Source organism: Pteropus vampyrus, unplaced genomic scaffold (genome assembly GCF_000151845.1).
Source record: "Pteropus vampyrus isolate Shadow unplaced genomic scaffold, Pvam_2.0 Scaffold436, whole genome shotgun sequence".
Classification (NCBI taxonomy): Eukaryota; Metazoa; Chordata; class Mammalia; order Chiroptera; family Pteropodidae; genus Pteropus; species Pteropus vampyrus.
In genome coordinates this window covers 322829-345751 of record NW_011889217.1, presented here as the reverse complement: position 1 = coordinate 345751, position 22923 = coordinate 322829, and the positions used below count along the sequence as shown (strand labels likewise).

The 22923-nt window shown below is 39.2% G+C and overlaps 1 protein-coding gene and 2 pseudogenes across 10 annotated transcripts in view; 1 reads left to right on the top strand and 2 right to left on the bottom strand.

Moving 5' to 3' along the window:
• The window catches only part of APTX (aprataxin), a 35629-nt gene extending 26730 nt beyond the window's left edge, over positions 1-8899 (top strand). For all 10 annotated transcript variants that reach the window (XM_023524033.1, XM_011381387.2, XM_023524031.1 and 7 more), the window contains 3 exons: positions 84-310; positions 6720-6823; positions 7595-8899. In XM_023524033.1, the coding sequence (XP_023379801.1) occupies positions 84-310; positions 6720-6823; positions 7595-7749 (486 nt within the window). In that variant the 3' untranslated portion in view covers positions 7750-8899. The remainder of the gene's footprint in view (positions 1-83; positions 311-6719; positions 6824-7594) is intronic.
• LOC111732264 lies at positions 1130-1248 on the bottom strand (annotated as a pseudogene).
• Positions 8900-22804: 13905 nt separating the features above from the next.
• LOC111732255 lies at positions 22805-22923 on the bottom strand (annotated as a pseudogene).

The window sequence follows — 22923 nt, the reverse complement described above, 5'->3', positions numbered from 1 at the left end:
TAAGTGAGTTAATGAATATGACAGCACCTGGCACACTGAAAATGCATGGTAGATGTCTGTTTCCTTCTCTGCCCCTCTGCTAGGTTTACAAAGATGAGCAGGTGGTGGTGATTAAGGATAAATACCCCAAGGCTCGTCACCACTGGCTGGTCTTACCATGGGCCTCCATTTCCAGTCTGAAGGCTGTGACCAGGGAACACCTTGAGCTCCTCAAACACATGCATGCTGTGGGAGAAAAGGTGATTGCAGATGCTGCTGGGTCCAGCAAACTGCGTTTCCGATTGGGCTATCATGCCATTCCCAGCATGAGGTGAGTCTTGTGGGTAGTTCTGGTGCATCCTGGTTCTGTCTAGCTGCACAGATGGATTCAGCCTGGGTCTGCAGAGTGTGCTCATAGCCCTGAGGCCCAAGGGAGTAGGATGTGCTGTTTCCAAGGAAGGCGGGCTGAAACTTCCGCACTTCTTCCTGACTTGCTTATAAGCCTTGAGTTTCTACTTTTGCTTATAATTCAATCACATATGTATTTTTGTTCCTTTCAAAGTATAAACCTCTGAGAGCCTAACCTTAAAACTAGATGAAGCAACTTTATTACTCTCAGATGAAGAATTGTGATTAGTGATTTTTCAGAAGCCTGTATAACCCCTAAATGATTAAGGACCATTCTCTGAAGGAGACAAACATCACTGATTTCTGTCATGACAGCTTAGAAGGTCTAAGATTTAAAATAAAATAAGAGAAAAATGTAGAGCCTGTATACTTTTGGCTCATACCCAGAAGGATTCAAAAAGGAATGATTCTTTTCAAAGAATGCAAGCAAAGCAGATCTCCACAGTTCTTTAGAGCTAAACAACATAAGCAGATTAATTAGATTTCAGAGTTTTTATCTTGTTTGTGTGTGTGTGTGTGTGTGAGAGAGAGAGAGAGAGAGAGAGATAAAATATACATAACATAAAATTTACCATTTTAACTGTTCTTAAGTGTACAGGTCAGTGGCATTAAATACATTGTTTTTTTTTAATTTTTCTACTTTTTTATTTAAAATTTTTTTTTTTAGGCGAGGCAACCCTTGGTTGACCTCACAGATTGCAAGGACCTTGTCAGCTTGCAATCTTTTATTTTTTATTTTTTACGCCTACTGCACCTGGTCTTCCTAGGTGGTCTCCCAACCAAGTACTAACCAGGCCTGACCCTGCTTAGCTTCTGAGATCAGAGGGGATCGGGCTTGTTCAGGGTGGCTTGGCCGTAGACTCAATATGTTTATATTGTTGCACAACCATCACCACCATCTGTTTTTTAAAACTTTATTTTCTCATTCTGTCTTGTGTTCCCTCTTCTCCCCACCTCCTTGAAACTACCATTCTACTTTCTGTTTCTGTGAATGTGACTATTCTAGGTGCCTTATATAATTGGCATACAGTATCTATATCTTTTTGTGACTGGCTTATTTCACTTAGGATAATACTTTCATCTGTATTATAGCAGGTATCAGAATTTCTTTTCTTTTTTTCTTTTTTAGGCCCCCAATATTCTTTACATTTTATTTAGGTGGTTAATTATGACTTAGATTACTGGCTCCTTTAATCTAATGAAATTTTTGTGCCACATTTTTGCCACATTAATACTCTAAGTTGAGGCATAACTTACGTGGAATAAAATATATAAGATTTATCATTTGATCAATTTTGACAAATGTATATGCCATGTAACTATTACTCTGATCAAGATACAGAACATTTCGGAGAAAGGAAAGCCTATTCAATAAATAGTGCTGGGAAAACTGGAAAGCCACATGCAAAAGAATGAATTAGACTGCTGTTCAGTGCCATACACCAAAATTAACTCAAAATTAATCAAGGACCTGAATGTAAGACCTGAAACAATAAATTGCATAGAAGAAAACATAGGTACTAAACTCATGGACTTTGGATTTAGAGAGGAGTTTATGAATTTGACCTCAAAGGCAAAGAAAGTAAAAGCAAAAATAAATGAATGGGACTACATCAAACTAAAAAGCTTATGTACAGCAAAAGAAACCATCAACAAGGCAGAGGCAACCATCCGAATGGGAGAATATGTTTGCAAGCATGCCTCTGATAAGGGCCTAATATCCAAAATATATAAAGAACTCATACAACTCAACAGTAAAAAAGCAAACAGTCCAGTCAAAAAATCGGCAGAGGACCTGAACAGACACTTTTCCTAAGAAGACAAACTCATGGCCAACAGACATGAAAAGATTATCAACTTCACTAGCTGTTAGGGAAATGCAAATCAAAACCACAATGAGATACCACCTCATATGTGTTAGAATGACTATCATCAAAAGGACAAGTAATAGCAAGTGTTAGAGAGGATGCAGAGACAAGGGAACCCTCATACACTGCTGGTGGGACTGCACATTGGTATAACCACTATGAAAGACAGTATGGAGGTTCCTCAGAAAACTAAGAATTGAATTACTGAATTACCATATGACCCAGCAATCCCATTTCTGGGTTTTTACTCAAAAAACTTGAAAATATTTATCTACAAAGATATATGTACTCTGATGTTCATAGCAGCATTATTCATGGTGGCCAGGACATGGAAGCAACTAAAGTGTCCTATAATAGATGATTTGATAAAGAAGATGTACAGATATACAATGGGATATTACTTAGCTCTAAGGAGAGATTAAATACTGCCAATTGTGACAACATGGATGGATCTTGAGATAATCATGCTAAGCAAAATAAGCCAGACAGAAAAAGTTGAGAACCATATGATTTCACTCATATGTAGGATATAAAACTGAAAGCAACAAAGCTGACAAAGACTCATGGACACGGATAGTGGATTAGTGGTTGCTAGAGGGAAGAAAGGGAGGAGGGGGTAAAAGGGGTTGAATATTTGGTGATGGAAGGAAATTTAACTTTGGATGATGAACACACAGTGCAATATACATAAGATGTATTGTTGAATTGTACACATGAAATTTAATTTTATTAACCAATGTCATGCCAATAATTTTTTTTAAAATAGCTATTATTACTTTTTTTTATGGTGACATTGGTTAATGAAATCCAATAAGTTTCAGCTGTACACTCTAACAGTAAAGCATATATATATTTACACTGTATGTTCACCTCCCATAGTTAGATTTCTTTGACCTTCTTTACCCCGTCTACCTTCCCCACTCCCCACAGCCCAGTAATTTTAATAAAAGATACTAAACATTTCTATCATCCTTATCTCAGAAAGTTTCCTTGTTAATCCTCCCCTCAACCCCCAAGTGTTTGTGATTTCTTTCAACATAGATTGGTTTTGTCTGTTCTAGAACTTCCTGTAAATGGAATCTTACAATGTGTACTCTGTTTTCGTCTGTTTTTTTTTTGGTCAACATAATGATTTTGAGATTGATGCATATTGTGTGTATCAAGGACATAATTTATTTTTTTGCTCTTGGATAAATACCTAGAAGTGGAATTGCTAGGTCATAGGGTAGATGTATGTTTTACCTCATTTAAAAAATTATATTTATCATTAAAACTTTATTAAAAAATTTAGGACAAAAAGTCACCCCTAATCCTGTTTCCCTAAAGCTGCAGAGCCTGTGACTAACAGAGCCCTTGACTACAGAGCTTTTTTCACATAGTGATCATGGTGTCCATGCCTTTTTCATATAATAAATGCTGTTGTGCTAAGAAGTATGCTAAAAACAAGAGCTGTGGCAGGTGAGGGTGGGAAACAAAATGAGCACTAAGTGAAGTCACATATCCTTTTATGATCACTCTTTATGATATAATTTTGAATAAATAACAGAAAAAAGGTAAATAATTTCTTCTATTATAAAAGTAATATATTTTCAATTTAGAAAATATAAAAAGGAAAGTATGAAGCAAAACAGAAATCTTCCATAACTACTAATTAAACTCTGTACCTTATTTGAATTTCACCCATTTTTTAAATAATCTTTTCCTGCTCCAGGATCCAGTCGAGGATCCTGCATTGCATTTATTGTCTCTCCTTAGTCTCCCCTGATCTGTGACAGTTCCTCCTCCTCTATGACACTTTTCATGAGTTGTTTTAGTGGTTGTTTCTCAGTTTAGGTTTATCTGATGTTTTTTCATGATTAGATTGAGGTTATGCTTTTTTCTTTTTCTTTTTTTCTTTTTTTGCCAAAATGCCGCAGAAGTGATGTATCCTTTTCAGTGCATCATATCAAGGAATGCATGATGTTAAGTTGGTTTATTACTCATGATGTAACCTTGGTCATATTGTTAAGGTGGTGTCTATCTGTTTTCTCTACTCAAAGTTACCATTTTTCCTTTGTAACTGATGAATATCTTGAATATTTTGTGACTATGCTATTATCTTTTTCTCAAAGTATGCCCAGTGATTTTATCATCTCTGTGGTAGATCTTGCCTGCAACAGTTATTACTACGGTGTTTACCTAACGGTGATTTTATGTTTCCCTCATCCCTTTTAATTTATTAATTAGAATTCTTCTTTATGCAAAAGCCTTTCCTTCTCCCCCATTGTGTATTTGTTCAATTATTTATCAGTATGGACTCATAGATATTTTTATTCTGTAGGTTTTAATTCAGTCTATCATTTATTTTGTTTCTCAGATCGTTCCAGCTTTGGTCATTGGAAGCTACTGTAGGTTGGCTCCTGTATCAGTTTGGGTTTGCCTCCAACATTTTTTGAGCCCGTCCTTATTTTCTGGCCCCTTATTTTCTGGAACAAGATGTACCAGGCTCATCTTATATTTTCTTTGTTCTGGCCCTCTGAAGAGCCCTAGTTCTTTTATTGGAGAATGATATTTATAAACCAAGACTTGGGCACTAGGTTTCTGTAGTGTTGATTCTAGGGTGTCTTTGCTCCTTAGTCTTCTCAGCAGATAGAGGTAGGAAATAAATGCATGAATCCTAACCCACACCGGTAACACACATCTTTCCATTTATTTACCTGTGTATGTGGAAAACCATGAGTTCATACTGATACCTCTGATTCCAGACCAGCTCCACAAGGTTCATTCTTGTTTCCCTCCTCTTTTTTTTTATTGTAACATCTTTCTTTGACAGTGAGAAATCTGGCTTTCATTAGCTACAATAAATTTACTTATTTGTTCAATCCTAGTACGGTTGACCCTTGAACAACACGGGTTTGAACTGTGCAGGTCCACTTATGTGTAGATTTTTTTCAATAAATATATATAGTACTATAAATGTATTTTCCTTATGATTTTCTTAACATTTTCTTAGCTCTAGCTTTTTTTTTTTTCCCTAAGAATACAGTATATAGTGCATATAACATACAAAATATGTGTTAACTGTGGTATTGATAAGGCTTCTGGCTATTAGTAGTTAAGTTTTGGGGGAGTAAAAAATTATAGGCATATTTTCAACTGAGAGGGGGGGATTAGTGCCCTTAACCTCTGTATTGTTCAAAGGTCAACTGTGTACATATGAAATACTTACAGAATTGCTGACCCATACCTTTGTGAGAAAGACTTACTCACTAGAGCACAGTGTTTGTATACAGTTCTTTTTATCTTTACAGTATTTAGCAAAAATAATTAGGTTAGTTATTTTCTTCCTGACCCCCTTCAGTATGGTTCTTATATTCATGTAATACAATTAGGTTTGTTACTGCTTATATTCCATTTTAGATTCCCACATGTATTGATTGGTTTTGATTATTTATTGGGGGAATGTAAAGTGTTACTGATTCTAAGAGTCAAAGTTACACATAGAGGCATCCAAAAGAGAGCTCTTGATTTTCTTCCCCAAACCTGCTTTTCCCCTAAGCTTCTCCATCTTAGTAGGTGGCACCTCCCCAAACCCACAGCCAATCCATTAGTAAGTCCTGTTCTATTCCAAAATATATTCAAAATTGGATTGTTCCTTGCCATCTCAACTATTATAGCTCTAGTTTAAGCTGTGATTATTTCTGGCCTGGACTGCTGTGGTAGCCTCCCAGCTGGTCTCTCTATCCATCCATCTTGACCCTTCTCTACAGTCCTTTCTCCACACAGCAGCCAGAGACATCTTTTAAAAGTGTAAGTCAGATAATAGCCTTCCCCCACTTAAAATCCTTCAATGACTCTCCAGTGTAATCAGAATATAATGCAAACCTCTTGCTGACCTCTAAGACCCTCCTTAGCTCCAACTGTTTCAGCCGTATTATCTTCTTTATGTTTCTTGGTTTTACTAAACTCTTTCTCATCTCAGGGCCTTTGCACTTGGCCTCCCCACTGTACTTTGCCCCTCACTCCCTGAAACCCTCTTTCCCCAGATCTTTGTTTGCCTGGCTACTTTCTCGCACCAAATCACTGTCTGGGACAGGCCTTCCCCAAACACCTTAGCTAAAGAGTCAGCCTGCACCCCCTGGGCACTCTATCCCATTTCCCTGTTTTATTTTTTTTCTTAGCAATGTTAATGATTGGAATTTTCTTGTTTATTTGTCATATTTTATTTGTCTCCCCCAATTGGAATGTAATTTCTGTAAGGGCAGAGGCCTTTCCCATTTTGTTCACTGCTAAATTCCCAGTGCTAGAACAGTGCTTGGCTCTAGTAGGTAATTAAGGAACATTAAATATTCTTAAGTGAATGAATTGAATTAAATGGAAACACTGTCAATCTTTTACATACTCATACTTTTACTGTTTGCCATTTTGATTCTGCCTTAGTTTTTAATGCATTTAATCGTCAGTTTTTTTCCCCCTCTCAACTAGCCACGTACATCTTCATGTGATCAGCCAGGATTTTGATTCTCCTTGTCTTAAAAACAAAAAACATTGGAATTCTTTCAATACAGATTACTTCCTAGAGTCACAAGGTAAACAGTGTTCTTTGGTTTTTACATTTGTTTCATTTTCTTATCTGTTCTTCTTCTTGATTCAGTTATTTCCCTACATAATAACCTGTCTCAAAAACCCATGTATAACTGTGTCCCCTAGAAAGAGAGCCCCATTAAAAGAAACTGGATTATTTGGATTGTAGTAGGATTGACACTGCTGTGAGCAGCCTTCTTGGGGGACCTATAAAGTTGTTAAATCAGGGTCATTTTGTCAGAGTGTTTTATTATAACAAGAGGGGACTTAAAAATTGTCCTGAGAATTATTGGAGTTCATAGATATGAAATCTCTGAACAGTTCTTTGTCTTTTCTGCCATCAGTTGGGCAGAAGCTTGGGGGTTGCCCTGTGTTAACAGGAGAAAGCTGTGTACATAAAAGGAAGCATTCCCTGATGTGTATGTTGTGAAACTTCAGTGTGCCGGGTTGTTAACAATGACAGTTACCATTGACCAAGGACCAACCAGGGGTAAAGCACTGTGAGAAACCTTTGACATAGTAACATGGATTGCTTAAAGTATATCTCAAAGGAATGTAATCATCTCAAAAATAGGTTCCTCAAATTTAGAATCCAAAGCCCATTTAGAAGCCCATTTCCCCAATGGTGAGTCTAACCTCAAATTTACTAGCTTTAGATACCTGGCATATTTTTATTTGGAGTTAGATTTCCTTTATTTTATTTTATATTTTAATTTTTATGTCTAATATTGGCTTTCCAGAGTAGCAGGGCTCTGAACTTTTTTCCTTGTTTGCAGCTGTGATGGAGATGGTACAAGAAGCTGGCAGAGTGACTGTCCGAGATGGGATGCCTGAGCTCTTGAAGTTGCCCCTCCGTTGTCACGAGTGCCAGCAGTTGCTGCCTTCCATTCCTCAGCTGAAAGAACATCTCAGGAAGCACTGGCCAAAGTGATTCTGTGGAGTTTGAACTTTGCACCAAGTATGGCTGATTGTTTAGAGCAAACTCCTGGCACCTGTTCTGGATTGCTTGTGAACTTTTACTTATTTCTTGAATTAAAACATGCAGGGGTTTTTTTTTGTTTTTTTTGTTTTTTTTAAACAAAGCTTGTTCTATTCCTGAGTAGCTACAATGTGGGGTGACTTGAAACAGTTCAGGAATTAGGAATTTGGGTTTGTCATGAATGGTTGGTGAGGGCGGCTGGGACAGGCCTGACCACCATCTCCAGGATCCACGTCAGTTCTGGTGAATGGGAGCCAAGCCATGTTCACACTGACCTAGTACAGGATATGGAAACAGAGGGCAGGCTATATATTTCTGTTTCTTATATTTATCCTCCCTCCCCAGAGGCATGTGATACCATTTCATCAGAGCAGTCAGAGGGGTTCTTGTTTATCCCAAAGGTACTAATTCATCTTCTATAATCTTAATCTGTTCTGTAATATTCTTTCTCTTTCCCTCCTTCGTGGGGAGTCTTAGTTTCTTCTGTCCCTTTCATTCCTTTCTATCCAAAACCACCCAAATGCTCCCTTCTCAGGAAGTCCATCTTATCAGTTCTCCTTCACTCTGAGCAAACAGGCTCAGTGAGGGGGTAGAGAGATTGGACTTTCTTGTAATATCAGGGGCTCTTGGATGGTGAAGAAATACTCACCCATGTATTCATCACGGTTTAGCTGTCAAGTCTTCTTGCTGGCCTGTTTGGATCTGTTGTCTGAAAATAAAGTTCACCTGTTTAGGGCATTTCTCTTAGGTAGTTCAGCTTACAGTCATAAAGTAAGTTCTGATGCATGAAAAGGTAGTTGTTGAATGAAAAAGTTGCATAGAACCCCATAGCTTCATTTTTCCCTCAGAGCAAATTTGGATGGAATAGTTGGATCAAGTTGGTTTTTGGATAACGTCACAACTAAAGTAAAAAGAAATCTAAAATGTCGTTTTGATCAAACCGTTGATCTATTTTGGATGTGGCCGTTTTTGCTCTTGAATTTATTAAAAAAAAAAAAAGTGAACACCCTTAACAATAACGCCTCTCTGGAAAGAGAGCCTCAATCCTAGAGACCACATTTGAGTTCAGTGTCTTTCACAAATAAACAAAGTACTACAATGATTTCTTGGTGAGTCATAATTCATAATAATTAATGATTACAGCAGCTAACACTTGTTCAACTCCTGTGTGTCTGGCATTAAGCACTTTATTCAAATTATTTACTTCTTTCTGTATGTAAGTCTGTGGGGGTAGGTACTATTTTTATGCCCCTTTTTAAATTTTTTGGGTATTTTATTGTTTTTTATTTAATTAAATTTATTGGGGGATAACATTGGTTAATAACATTATTTAAGTTTCAGTTCTGTAGTTATCTGTATATTGCACTGTGTGCGCACCACTCCAAGTCTAGTTATCTTCTGCCACTATATATTTGACCTCTTCCTCTCTGGTAACTGCCATACTGTTGTCTGTGTCTGTAAGTTTGTTTTGTGTGTTCATTTGTTTTTTTCTGTTTTATATCCTACATATGAGTGAAATCATAGGGTTCTTGTCTTTTTCCGTCCGACTTACTGTACTTAGCATGATACTTTAAAGATCCATCCATGTCGTCACAAATGGTTTTGCCCCTTTAAAGGAAGAGGACTTAATAATCTATAAAGGATCTTGGGCTCCAAAGTTGGTCTTGGTTATGATGCATTAAACTCATTTTCCCTGTTAGTTGAAGAGTATAAATGCAGTGTGAACCAGCAGTGGCCATAGAACCCCAGGGGCCTTGGTCCTGCGCTGACCAAAAGCTTTTCATGGTGTTTCATTGATTTCTCTGACAGTTTCTTTAAAACCTCTTTTTTCCACCTGTCACTACCCAACATTTTTCAGTGCCGTAGTCCTTACCTCATTAGCCCAGTTATCATAGTTTATCCTGTCTGGCTCCATCCTTCTAAATGTCTGCTTCCTCTCCTGCAGTGGATGCCTACTTACCCTGTGGTCAGTGGGGTTCTCCCCTAACCCAGCTGTAACGGGGATGTAGTTTTATGGCTTCTTCTTTGCTGTCATCAGGTACTAGGCATTGAAACTTTTCAACAACATGGACATGTCGGTTAAGAACAGACTCTGCATTCTGATCTAGGTCCCAGTCCTGGCTCTGGTACTCAGCTGAGGAATCTTGGGTAAGTTACTTATTTTCTCTGAACTTCAGGGTTATAAGAGATTAAATAACGTAGTTAATGTGAAAGATTTAGCATAGTATCTGGCACAGAGAAGGACTAAATAAATGGTAACTGGAAGCCTCTGTTCTTATTTTGGTGGGGATTGGGAAAGAGGGATCACTTGATCTATCCCCCTCTCCACATTCGATGCCTTAGAGCCCCTAGAAATTCTTGTTTCTATAGAGGTACTCCATGGACTCCTGAGATCAGAGTTACTAGTTTCCTTTAAAAAAGTGTAAACACCTGGGCTCTACCCCAGAACTACTGAATCTTAATACCTTGGGCTTAGAAATCTATATTATGAAACAAACATTCAGAATGGTTTTTATTCATACTAAAGTTTGAGAACCACAATATAAATGAACCTTTGACTTTAAAGCACCTTGCATTTCTGAAGCTTCCGGATTACGCTGTGCCTTGTCAGGGTACATACACCATTTTCTGGTTGGCTTTCTGGGCCAGTTGTGGACCTTCCTTTTCTTTGCAGGGTAAGTGTTATTTCAGGATCTTGGGAGACCTTGGGCATTAGATGAGGGAGAGTGACTGTCCTCAGGGACAAGCCTTTCCTTTCTGCAGGGATTCGGGGAGCTCCTCTGGCCCCAGGGTTTAGGTCTGGAGGGTTTAGGTCTGGAGCTGATGATTGCTCCTCTTCAATGGCTCCCATTCCTTCTTCCTGCCCAGAGGTCAGTCCCAGAGGCCTAGGACCCATGATGAACACAGTTGCTTAGGCTCAGAGCATACGTATTTTTCCTCTTCTGGGTCTTACTCTGAGATATCCAGTTACAGATGTCCTTTCAAGGACCAGATGGTCATTAGGAGTCTCTGTAGGTTCAGGGACATTTCCTGGAGCCTGGCATCTGACAATGTCACGTATTGGATATGGCTGGATGTCAGGGATTCAGGGCTCACCTGTGTCCTAACTGTGGCTTAACTGCCTCTTTCTGTCCCAGTAACAGATTGCAAGGACCTTGTCAGCTTACAATCTCTTATTATTATTATTTTTTTATGCCTACAGCACCTGCTCTTCCTAGGTAGTCTCCCATCCAAGTACTAACTAGGCCCGACTCTGCTTAGCTTCCGAAATCAGACGAGATTAGGCTTGTTCAGGGTAGCGTGACTGTGGACCAGAATTCTTAAGATTCTTCCATAGATTAGATTTAAAAAAATACAATGAAAGCCATGAAGCCTATTCCCCAGAATAATGTGCATGTGCACATTATATATGCATTAACAAGGAGTTTATGAAGCCCCTGAAATGCTTCCATAGACTCCCTAGGGGTCATGGACCTCAGCTTAAGAACCTCTGCTCTGGAGAAAAGTGTCATCACCATGTGTCTGGGATTTCAGGCAGTGCCTGGGATTACTAGGGGACAGACCTCATCTCTAGGATGTTTCTGGGATGCTCTCCTTTGATCTCAGTGCCCTTCCCTCAGCCCCTTGGTATGTGTACATTATGGGGGCCTCTGGCTGGAGATGGAATTCAGGCACAGGAGCTGCTGGCTCCAGTTTAGCCACCACACTCAGGCAGAAGTCTTGGAAAATGGGGACTCCTCAGCAGGTCTGAGGGGTTTGGGAACCCTGGCTGGCAGACTCATCATAAGCTATCTAGAAGGCATTGGGCCTATATTACTAAAGTAATGTCTAGGGGAGAACAGTACTAGTCGTCAGCACAGATAGATGAGCTGCACCGTGGCTGTATCCCAGGAGAGTGGGCGTAGCAATATTTCTTGGGTACAGCACGTTAACAGTACAAACTGCTGAAGACCCAGTACAGCTTGTTGCCATTTGTACTCTTAAAGAAGAGATTTTACTGAGGCCCCAGCCAGTGTACTTGAGAATTACAGAACAATTAACTAAATCTCAGATAAAAGTACCCAGTGAATATTTTCAAAATAGGTATTGTAAAAACAGTGTAATTTTTCACCTAATCAACAATGCTATAAAGTTTAGCATATCAATTTTAAAATCAAAATAATATAAGAAACTACAACCAAGGAGAGACTACCATAGACAGTGTAATTTATAAGATGTAATGAAGGAAAATTGGAAGAGGTGACCAACTCTACATTCTTTGTTCAGCCAGGCTACTCAGTGACCTTGAGTGATAGATTTTTTTTAGAAGAACAGATGCAAATAATGACTTGGAGGGGCCAGAAAAAGGATGTGAAATATTGAGATATATAGGCACTATGCCACTCCTCTCCCAGGTGGGCTATTGTCGACATTCTCACTAGGGAAAAAAAAAAAAATCAATCAATCAATTAATTAATTAGTGCTGATGTAACCAAAATTTATCATTGTGTTATAGTTGGGTGAAATTTCTCAAGGTAGGGGACATACTGGCTGAGAGCATGTAAATGACATTTGTGATGCCGAGTTGTATTTCCTCCATTGGGGACTGTCCTCCTTTATCTTGGCCCCCTCATAGCCAGCAAGGCAACAGTTTTATTAAAAAAGCGTTGAATGTGGATGGTTACTTCAGGCAAGAAGGCAAATTTATAATTGAGTTCTGTTGCTATAAGAGAAGGTAGACATGATGTGACAGAACTGAACTGGCACCTGAAACTGAGCAAATGAACACCTATGAGAGCATGGAGAATAGACCTTGAACAGTTTACAACACATCTTAAGTCAGAGCTGGAGAAAAGGGCTCTCAAAGTCCTTTAGACTCTGAATTGGAGTATTCTAGCAGTTATATTTTGATATGTTAACTTTTTTTTTTTAAGCAAATTTTACCTCCAGGGAATGGGCTTTGGGTTTTAGAGTCTCCTAATGATTAGGGTTCTCATGCTTCTGACTCAGGAAGGGGCCAGTAGGTGAGCATTATGCAGGCCATTGTCAAATGAGTCATCAAATCAGTGACACGCTCAAATGCTTGAGAGTTCCTCTGTAGGCAGCTGCTGTCTACCCAAACCTCAGGGAAGGAAATGGTCAGGGTGAAGGAAGTGAGAAAAGTGTTTAGACCTCTAGGATTCTAGGCCACTCACTACCCCTTTTGCTTGTTCTATTTTGCAAATTTATTTTGAGACTATCTATTTCAGCTTCTTCAATTTTCAGAAGGCAGCTGGGACTTGGAGGTATTGCTTATTTAGCAATTTAAACCAGGTCTTGCTTTTTTATCGAAGTCCTTTCCTTGACTCTTCCCAGATGCTCTCAGACACTGACATCTTACTTAAGAGTGAAGATTGACATCACTGCTAAGTCCCACTCGCTTCTATGTCCTCTTCATAATATTTTTTTTCATCTAAAGGTAGAGTAGAAAAAATAGAACTTAGGCTTGTATTTGAGGCTCATCTCTGTTCCATGTTAGTTGTGTGACACTGGGTTAGTCATATAACCTCTCTGACCTCAATTTCATCATCTGTCAAATGGAGCTAAAATATATATCTCCCAGGTTGACCAAAGATTAAACAGGCATGAACATGAAAGGGCCAGGCACTTGTGCGGTCCAGCGCTCATCAATGCTCATCTCCTCTGCCAAACCCCATCTGATCTGTGAAGCCTCAGTGAGAATTCTCTTGTCAAGCTCCTTTTCCCTCCCAGTCATGGTTTCTCATATTTAAAACCAGGACCTTGGACTAGGTTATATTAAAGTCCCTCCCTGTAAGATTTGAGTTTTTGGGCTTTAGCTGGTTAGTTCTTATTGCTCTGTCCTCAGGGTCTCCTTTTTTTCGAAGACCAAAGTCGGTGGATGAGTTTTCTAAAGCACAAGAGATTCTTTGCATCCATTCCTTAACTTAGAAAGTAAGTTTTAAAGAAGTCTTCCTCTGCCCCCCTTTATGCTGTTTCTGAACCCATTTTGGGAGTAAAGGGCATAGCCAAATCTAGAGGTTTAAATGACATCATTTCCATCTCTTCTGCTTCCTGTATTGATCTCTCTGGAGACAGCAAAAATAGCCATAGGCCTTGGACAGAGGGCAGCACTTTTCCCTCTTTTATTCCTACAAAAGCACAGAAAGGTCCCTGACTCCTTTGCTTAAGTCTCATAATCATCTCTGGCGTAATCTCTGTATCTCTTAGAGCGATGGCATAACAGGACCATCTTGTGTTGGAGTGCCATGGGACTGATGGCCTCACCAGAATTACCAAGAGCAGGAAGGATCTGTTTGCAAACAATAGATGTTTATCACTCACGTGGACTGCACACATTGTCCCAGCATGACGGTAGTTCCCTTGGCCCACACTGTTTTCATGGGAGCTAAGACTGAAAAGGAGGCAAACAGTTCTGGACTTCTGGCAGCTACAAGTTTAAAAGTTGATACAACCCATTGCCCCCTCCCCCAACCTGTACTGCCTTGATTGAAGGAAAAACTATTATACATTCAAACTGAATAATTAGTTACTGGCCAAGGGCCTTTTGCATAAACTTGTCCAGAAACTAAAGAATGTACTCTTACTGGTTGGAGTTGCCAGGGTCCTGGGGCACATGTCCTGGTTCACCAGCAGGCCACCAGCCTTTGCTGCTCTTTCTTTGGCTGCATTCTGGAGATAAGAGGCTGGGGTCAGGACAGGGGAAGGGGCTTTGAAGGATGCCTGAAAAGCCAGTTGAGGGTTGGATTCTTATCTACTACTGAAAGCATTTCCACTACCATAAAGTATTTTTTAGAGAATTGCCCAGTGACAAGGGAATGAAAACTGTTACTTTTGTTTTTAAAAACCCATAAAAGAAGAAAAGTTCATGACTGAGCAAGGGGAGGAAGTAGGTCAAATACAAAAATGGGATCCCTCCAGCTAGTCAGGCATTAGAGAAGAGGCCTCAATCAGTATGCCTATCTGAATTTTCCTCCTGAGAAGCTGATAGCCCATATGTCCCCTTAATGAAAGTGAGAAAAGGGTGACCCCTGCAGGTGGACGCATTTAGGCCACACTCACCCCTGAGGCTGAGGCCCATGAAGGGCACAACTGCATAACCTTACAGGGTAGGGACCCTGTTTCTCATCAGGCCATGAGGTTCTCTAGAATATGATGTTTCTTTGGTTCTCCATCATGTACCCAGTGAAATTCATTGTACCTGGAACAGAATAGGATCCCAATAAAATTTTTCAAGTGAACGAAATCTTGTGTCATATTTTAAAAGCATAAAGAAAACAGAACTCTTTCTTTTGCAGCTGAATTTAACTGTCAAGTGTGTTGTCTGGTGAGGCTGCATCTTTGGTTTTTGGAAATATTTCGATAAACACCCAGCTGCCATTGTTTATAGGCAAAGTATTTCTCATGGATAAAGATTAGTGGAACATAAACATGTTACTATTTTCCCACATAACGTTCAAGATTATCAGTCTTTGCTAACAACCCAGGCAATTAGGGCTATTGGGATTTTCTGTGTCTTTTCTGTGGTCTATTCTTTTGGCTTTACTATCTTTAGCCAGCAGATGGCAGCCTTTGAACAATAAATTCTTATCTGTCTTGTATAATCCAAAGCTTTTTTGGGAAGAAGTTTTATATAACTCTCATGTTTCAGAAACATCATTTCAAAATAAAATATATTAGGTTTTTAAAAAATAAGGCTGATGTGTGTTTAACTGATCTTCTAATTAAGATAGAAGTTTGAGAGGAAACCAGGGTGTAGGTGAATACGAAGCATATATAATTGTTAAGGAGAGGCTGTTTGTCTTGGAGGTTAAATAGACTCTAATAAAATTGGTGAGAGCCAGGGTTGAGGCCTGATTATGACATTTATCAGATGAGGGTTTTGAGGCATGTTAAGTGCATGATAGGCATTGAAAATATGCTAGCTCATTTCCTTCTCTTTCTTAATTTGAACCCAAGGTAGGATCTCTTGTTCTCATCACAAGTACACCTGGGAGTAGCACTGGGAGCAGACACTTCTCCTGGGCATATCTTTGAACAGTGGCATTGTTATTATGTTGACATATTTGTTGTTAAGTCTCTGATGGTTCATTATTAAAGGAAGCACTGTCAAAGCTAGATGAATGAAACAGAAGGCTGTGTGTGCGTTTTTTATGGGCCAGCCTCCCTTAAAATCTCCCTCTGACATAAGAGCCTAGCTTCACTTCTGTCCTCCAGCTCTTCCAAGACTTCTGTCTTCTAAGCAGGCAGAATCAATGCCCCAACCTCAAATAGTACCAGAACCTTAGAGCTGGAAAGAACTTTGCAAACCAAAGCTTCTGATAATGTGGTGAACTCTGTGGACCCTCTCCCCATAGGTTTTCATAAAAATCAGTCATCTATAGATTTTCTAGGACAGAGATTCTCAACTAGCATGTGTGTGTATATGTGTGTATGTACATCCTGTAGGTCTTGACTATTTCAAACCATGCGGTTTTCCAAACCACACCAGAAAGTCACTCTACTACCAATGCGAGGGCATCTAATGCTGTTGGGGCTTTGGGTAGACAAATGTTTACTCTCTTGCCTTGAGAATTTATTAAAACTCTTTAATTGCCTCTGATATTCCATTGAGTGCTTTGGGACACAGAAATGGTTGTTTATAACACCAGGGACAGACTTACATCCTTATTAAACACCAAGAGTGCTTATGTTCCCAAATTCATGCTGAGAGCAAATATACTAAAATATTAATGAATGGTCTTCTCTGGATGGTGAGAATGTGGGTAATTTAAATTTTGTTTTATTGTGCAGATTTTTAATTATCTACAGTGAATATATATTTGGGAATATGAAAAAAATGTTTTATTTAAAAAAAGTAATAGATCACAAGGGAATGCAATCGACATTATTTGAATCAATAGCTGATAAAACCAAAAATGGCTAATAATTTCAACATCATGTCAGTTTTCCAGCCCTCTAGAGACAGAAAGACATCCTGCAAAGCTAAACTCCAGGCCTCTAACAGGTTCGATTGGGCCTGAGGATGACACAAATGAAGGTTATTCATGTTCTGGATCTGATTTCATTATCACTAGAACTAGAAAAGTAGATTTTCTATTTGCCCCCAACCTCAATATCTGTCTCTTTCACAGAGACACCAGCTATTCTCTTGTTCAAAATTGTTGTCCACAGCAACTTTCTATTTGTTTTTGTAAGTGTCTTTAAGCAGCTATGGAGGTCCCATGATTTCTCTTGTGTGTTACGTTGCTGTGGCATGTTATAATAAGTTTTAATATTGAACTATCCTTGAGTTCTGAAAATGAACCCTCTGGGTTTCCGAGGGCTGCTCTTTCAATGTTGGCTTGGACTCCTGGAAACATTTTTGATGGGATGGGGATTGGGGAATAAAGTTTATAGATAAGTTCATGTGTGATTGCTTTGTGGCCTGACATAAAGTATCAGAAGGGGAGGGGGAGCAAATGGGAACTGAAGTCTATGGATAGGGTTTGGGCTTGCTGGATCAGTTCTCAGGATATACTTTATGGTAGAGAATTCAAGTAATTAAGAGAAGTGGAAAGGCAACAAAAAGAAGTCAGAAAAGTTAAAACAATCTACATAATGAAGAGGGAGGGAGGAGAAAGATGAAAAAGATACATGAGGTGAACATTTGGGGAAGACATCTGGGAAATGAAAGCTTTGGAGTGATCAGGAGAAGAGGGGATTTGGAGCAGGATTGCTTTCCCTTGATATGACCTGGATCCCCTTTAATGATTTTTGAGTGATGTAAGCAAATATAAAATACTTCATTTTTGGAGGTGGAGGGGGAATTTTAATTTCTGTTTTTATTCCATTTTTCATATCTTGTATTTTTTCTCTAGATTACAATTGCTAGATGTTTGCTTATATTATTTTTCAGCTAAGTAGTTCTTGTATTTGTTAGTTACCTTCATGATTATAATTCTTTCCTTTTTGCTTTTATCTATTTTTTCTTGCTTTATTTTTTCTAATTTTTTGAGTCACATACTGAGTTAATATATTTTACTGTTAAAATATCTTTTTACTAATAATTGAAATTTTAATGAAAATATTTACAATTATGAATTGAATTGCTGGGTTAAACTTGAGACTTATGGAGACTGTATTGGCTGTCGATAATAAGGAGATATTTATTCTAATTTCAAGACCTGAACCATCAGTTTTCCTTGTGTCCATCAGAGAAGGCATATATTTAAAGTGCTAAAGTGAAGTGGTGTGTTTATCCCTAGGATAAGGCTTCGTTCCTTTCATGTTTCACAAATATTTTTTCTTATAAATGAATAGCCTTTCTCCTTACCTGACTTTAGCAATGAAATAATATGACCTAGGCAATGATCTGCTATTAGTCTTTTATATGATTTTAAACCTCAAATATTATCTCCTTCAGTTAGGAATTGGCATTTCGATTCTATTTGTGCAACAAAAAACTTTAATTGTCCTCAGTTTTCTTTTAATAAGGTACAATTTATCATCCCCTCCCTCCATGGGTCATGCTTTCGGTATTGTAAAGTCATCACCAAACCCAAGGCCACCTATGTTATCTTCTAGGAGTTTTGTAGTTTCGTAATTTACATTTAGATCTATGACCCATTTAGATTTAACTTTTGTAAAAGGTGTAAGTCTGTGTCTAGATTCATTTTTTTGCATGTGGCTGTTTAGCTAAAGGATTAAAGTATTACCTATTGGGGAAATTTTTTAATATGCAGTAATCGTCTCTTTCCTCCACTCCTCCTCAGGCTGTTTTTCTTCCTCTGATAGCTGGAGGGGGAGTGGGGTTATGGGAGCCATTGCCTTTCCTGGGCTGGGTGTGCCAAACTGTTTCTAACTCTAGTGGAACCGTCAGCAGAGGCCGCTCACCTCCTGTCTGTGCCTGTCTGCCAGTTCGCAGGCACCACGGAATGGGAGCAGTGTTCAGAAAACCGTGCATTTGGCTTCGCATCATAATCCCAAACTCACTTTAAAATTTGGGGAAAAATGTGCATGGGGAATGTGCAGCCACTATCAATGTTAAGTGTGAAAAGTCAGTCCTTTGTAGAAGGCATGATTGAATTGTCACAGTTTGGAAAGAACTTGTCACAGTGTGTGGTCTGCCTAGAGGCATTCTCCAAAACACCCCCAAATCCTCCAGGAAGAAATCTTTTCATCTTTTTAAAATTCCAGTTTGCCTTTCCAGGAGTCAGGCTGACCTACTGAGCACAGTGTTCTGTAAAGGCAGAGTTGTATTTACCATTACTGGTGGTGGGAGGAACATACCAGAATGGTATCTTTTTTGAGAAAGAGAGGAGGAACTCATCCATGAAAGGAGATGGGTACAGAGAGCATTCGACTGCCCGGACATAATGCATGAGCAGCTGGGATAGGGAGGTCTCTGGAGACAAAAGTAATTTCCTATGATAGGTTTGCCAGGAAAAATAGAAACTGGTCCCTTCAAGATAAGATTTGTTCCCCCTACTGGGGCCTAGGAAATATGGTGTCCTGGGTACAAAGGCACCAAATGAACAACACTGAGGCTCCCTTTGTGTCAGGCATCAACCCTGGCTACATTGTCATAAGGTAGGTGGCTTTAGTTTCACTTTGCTTGAGGAATTTACAACTCAGAGTGCTTATATATCACAGACCACGGTAGGGAGTGGAGGATAGGGCAATCAGGAATAGAACTCTTTCCTCAGGTCCAGGTACCTTTTCCTAGGTATCCGCACCTAACATGAGCCTTGAATTTCAGTCAAAGTATGTTAGGTGGCAAGTTGAGAATGACTAAGCCTGGCTGAGCTGGAGAGATTAACGGAAGGCTGGGGCATGCTGTTTGGATGACGGGACTTTTTTCCTCAGTCCCCAAGGGGCGGAGGTTGGTGGGCACGGGAGAGGGGAAGGGGCTGCTGCTCCAGCTAGCTGTGAGGCTCTTGCCCGCCTCCTCCCTCCCCTCTCATCCTGGGAAAACCTAGCTGGATTTCTGTGCTAAGCTGGGGGGAAGAAGCTGTAGGAGCCACCACTGGAATTCTTACCATGACAGTGCCCCTGGAGCGGGATCCTTGGCTTGGTGGTGGTACGAGAGGTTGCCCATTAGGGCTCTATGAGGAGGAGGTGGGTGACAAGGAAGATGGTGACTTAGAGGGAGTCCTGGGTCCCAGAAGGCCCAGAATAGAGGAAGGTAGCCCTGTGTCTTTCCCCAGGTTCTGCAGCAGATTTCGAGATACCCTCCATGGTGGTGAGCTGGTTTGAACCTTGCCTGGACTTTGTACCAGGGACAGAGCTGGGGCACGGGGTCCTGGTGTGGGGCCCTCCCTGGGGTTTGGGGTTGTGGGAGGCTTGGGCCCTGCAGGTGCTGCTCATCACTGGATCCAGGCCCAACACGATCTGGACTACGACTGCTGGCTGCTACTCCACCCAGGTGAGGGCATCGTGCTGGATTGTGGTCAGTGAATGTAGCTCACCCAGGCAACCAGGCTGTGCTTGAATGCCCAGAGGCTGGGCTGTGAAAAGGGGCCCCATCATTTCCTTGGGGCCCCAGGGCCACTAGTATAAAGTGTATTTGTTGTTCTATTTTTGTCGCCTTGTGGAATACCTGTGCCTATTGTATCCTCAGTGACCAATATTGATTTTTCTTAGTCAAACTAACTGAAGTGACCCACATCCTAGAATCTAGGGCCTGGATGACAGCCACACTAGAAGATTTGGAGTGTCTGGATTCGAATCCCAGATCCACGGCTTAGCAGCTATGGGACACATGACAAGTTGTTTAACTTCTCTGATCCTTGGATCTCTCACCAGTAAAACAGAGAAACTGTAATAGGTCACCTTGTAGGATCACTGTGACGATTGAATGAAATAATGAGAGTAAAGCACTTGGTAGATGGGTCGCTATGATAACTGTGGCAAATAGTTGTTTTCAAAGGAAACATTCTTGTGGAATTGGTTTAATCTATTCATCTGAATTCTTGGTTTCTTTTCTGATAAGGAACTACACAACAATGAGCAGGCTTAAGAAAATATTCATTTGATAGATACAAAATATGCTTAGGACCAAACAAGACATCCTTGACAAAACAAGTCATTTTTTTAAATTTAAATTTTTTCTATTTTTTAGTTTTTTAAATTACAGTTGACATCCAATATTATATTAGTTTCAAGTATACAGAATAGCAGTTAGACATTTATATAATTTATGAAGTGATCCCCCCAATAAGTCTAGTACCCACCTGACATCATAGATGGCTATTACAATATTTTTGAGTATATTCCCCATGCTGTACTTTACATTCCTGAAAACAAATCAGTTTTAATTCAAAAGAATTTTGAGAAAGGAAATAACTTAGCTTCTCCTCCAAAGATAAGAGCTTGCAATGGTAGTTTCCATATTGATTAATAAACTTATGTTTTTAAAGTGGAAAAATAATCTGGCAAGTGAAGATTTTAGGTGCATTCACTTCCCAGGTGTCTGGAGCAACAGCCAATTTCAAGATTAAACTCCCAGTCATTTGGCTGGGGGCACATTAAAATCCCAACTCATTTGTTGTGCCCGTATGGAAAGTAAACAATTTGTATAATTACAGACACCTGTCCTATCATACCATCCACACTCTGAGTCTTTTCCTGTTTTCCACGTGTTCCATCCTCAGAAATCCTATGAGATTTTAAACCCATGGGACTAATAGCAAAGATGGTCAACAGGGCATCCTCTCTCCTTCTGTGGTCCCTTTCTTTATGGATGGGGCTACTCTATATATACATAATTGTGTTTTGCATATTATCTACTCTTTTATTTAAAACCTGAAGAGGAGTTTTAAAAAAGACCAAGGTCCAAGCAAAGGACCTTAAAAAATAAATGCAGGCAGATTCTTTGCTCGCAATCACATTCGTAGGCTAGCCTGATAGTACTTTGTATTATAATTAGAAGTGTTTTTGAATTGCTTTTCAGTTTCTCATCACTGTATTCATATTGCTTCTGTTTCTTGAGAGAAAAACCTAATTTTTGTCTTTTTAACAGAGTTACCTGATTGCACAGTTATTTTCAACCATATAAAAGCCAGCATTAAAAATGAGTCAAGGGAAATAATTACGACATGTAGACGGGGAAGAAGTAAACGATCTGATATATAATTCTTGTGCTTGAGGTATTTAATTTGACATCAACAGAAAAAAGGATTTGCAATTTAATCCACAATGTATTTTACTGTAGACAGTTCTATTGACAGAATTTGTATAATGTTTTTCCAATTCATTTGATGTTTAACAAAGGGATTACTTTACCTCTTGCATCTAAATTCATTGTTGTATTATTCTTTAATCTTAATTTTTATTGACTTAATTTAATCTTAATCTTAATTTAATCTTAACCTTTAATCTTAATTTTTATTGAGATAAGTAAAATAATTATAGTGAGAGATTTTAGTACATATAAAAATTGGACATCTCCAGAAAGCAACAATAAGTAAGAACATATAGGAAAAGTAAACTCGCGCGCGTGTGTGTGTGTGTGTGTGTGTGTGTGTGTGTGTGTGTGTGTGAGAGTGTATGTGTGTAGAAAATGGGGATGGTAGAAGGAAAACATGGAGAGCTTTCCTTTATAGTGGAATTTCAATACGAATTTTAGAGGAAAAAGTCGATTTAGCCAGCCATCTTGAACTAGAAACTGATAACTTTTATGAGAAAAGCAATCTATATTTAAAAAGGAATCAAGGACAAATAAGCCAATACAGTTTGGTTTACATTAAAGTGTTAATGTATTATAAAGTCACTAAATGCACACTGAAAAGTTACTATAGTAACAGTAATTTTCATGAAATAATTTTAGATACTAGATTTTCGAGTGATGGCATGCTTTGTTATTTGCTTTAAGGCATCTTTAGTTCTCTCTCACACTCTACTTGGAGGATAGAAAAGGGAAAGGGACCTGTACCTTACACAATTCTGTTATTGAAAGCATCAGATTAATTTTGACTCATTTAAGCCCCACCCTCCAAAAAAAATATATATGTTTATATATATATTTTTATGCCTATAGCACCTGGTCTTCCTAGGTGGTCTCCCATCCAAGTACTAACCAGGCCTGACCCTGCTTAGCTTTCGAGATCAGACGGGATTGGGCATGCTCAGGGTGGTATGGCCTTAGAC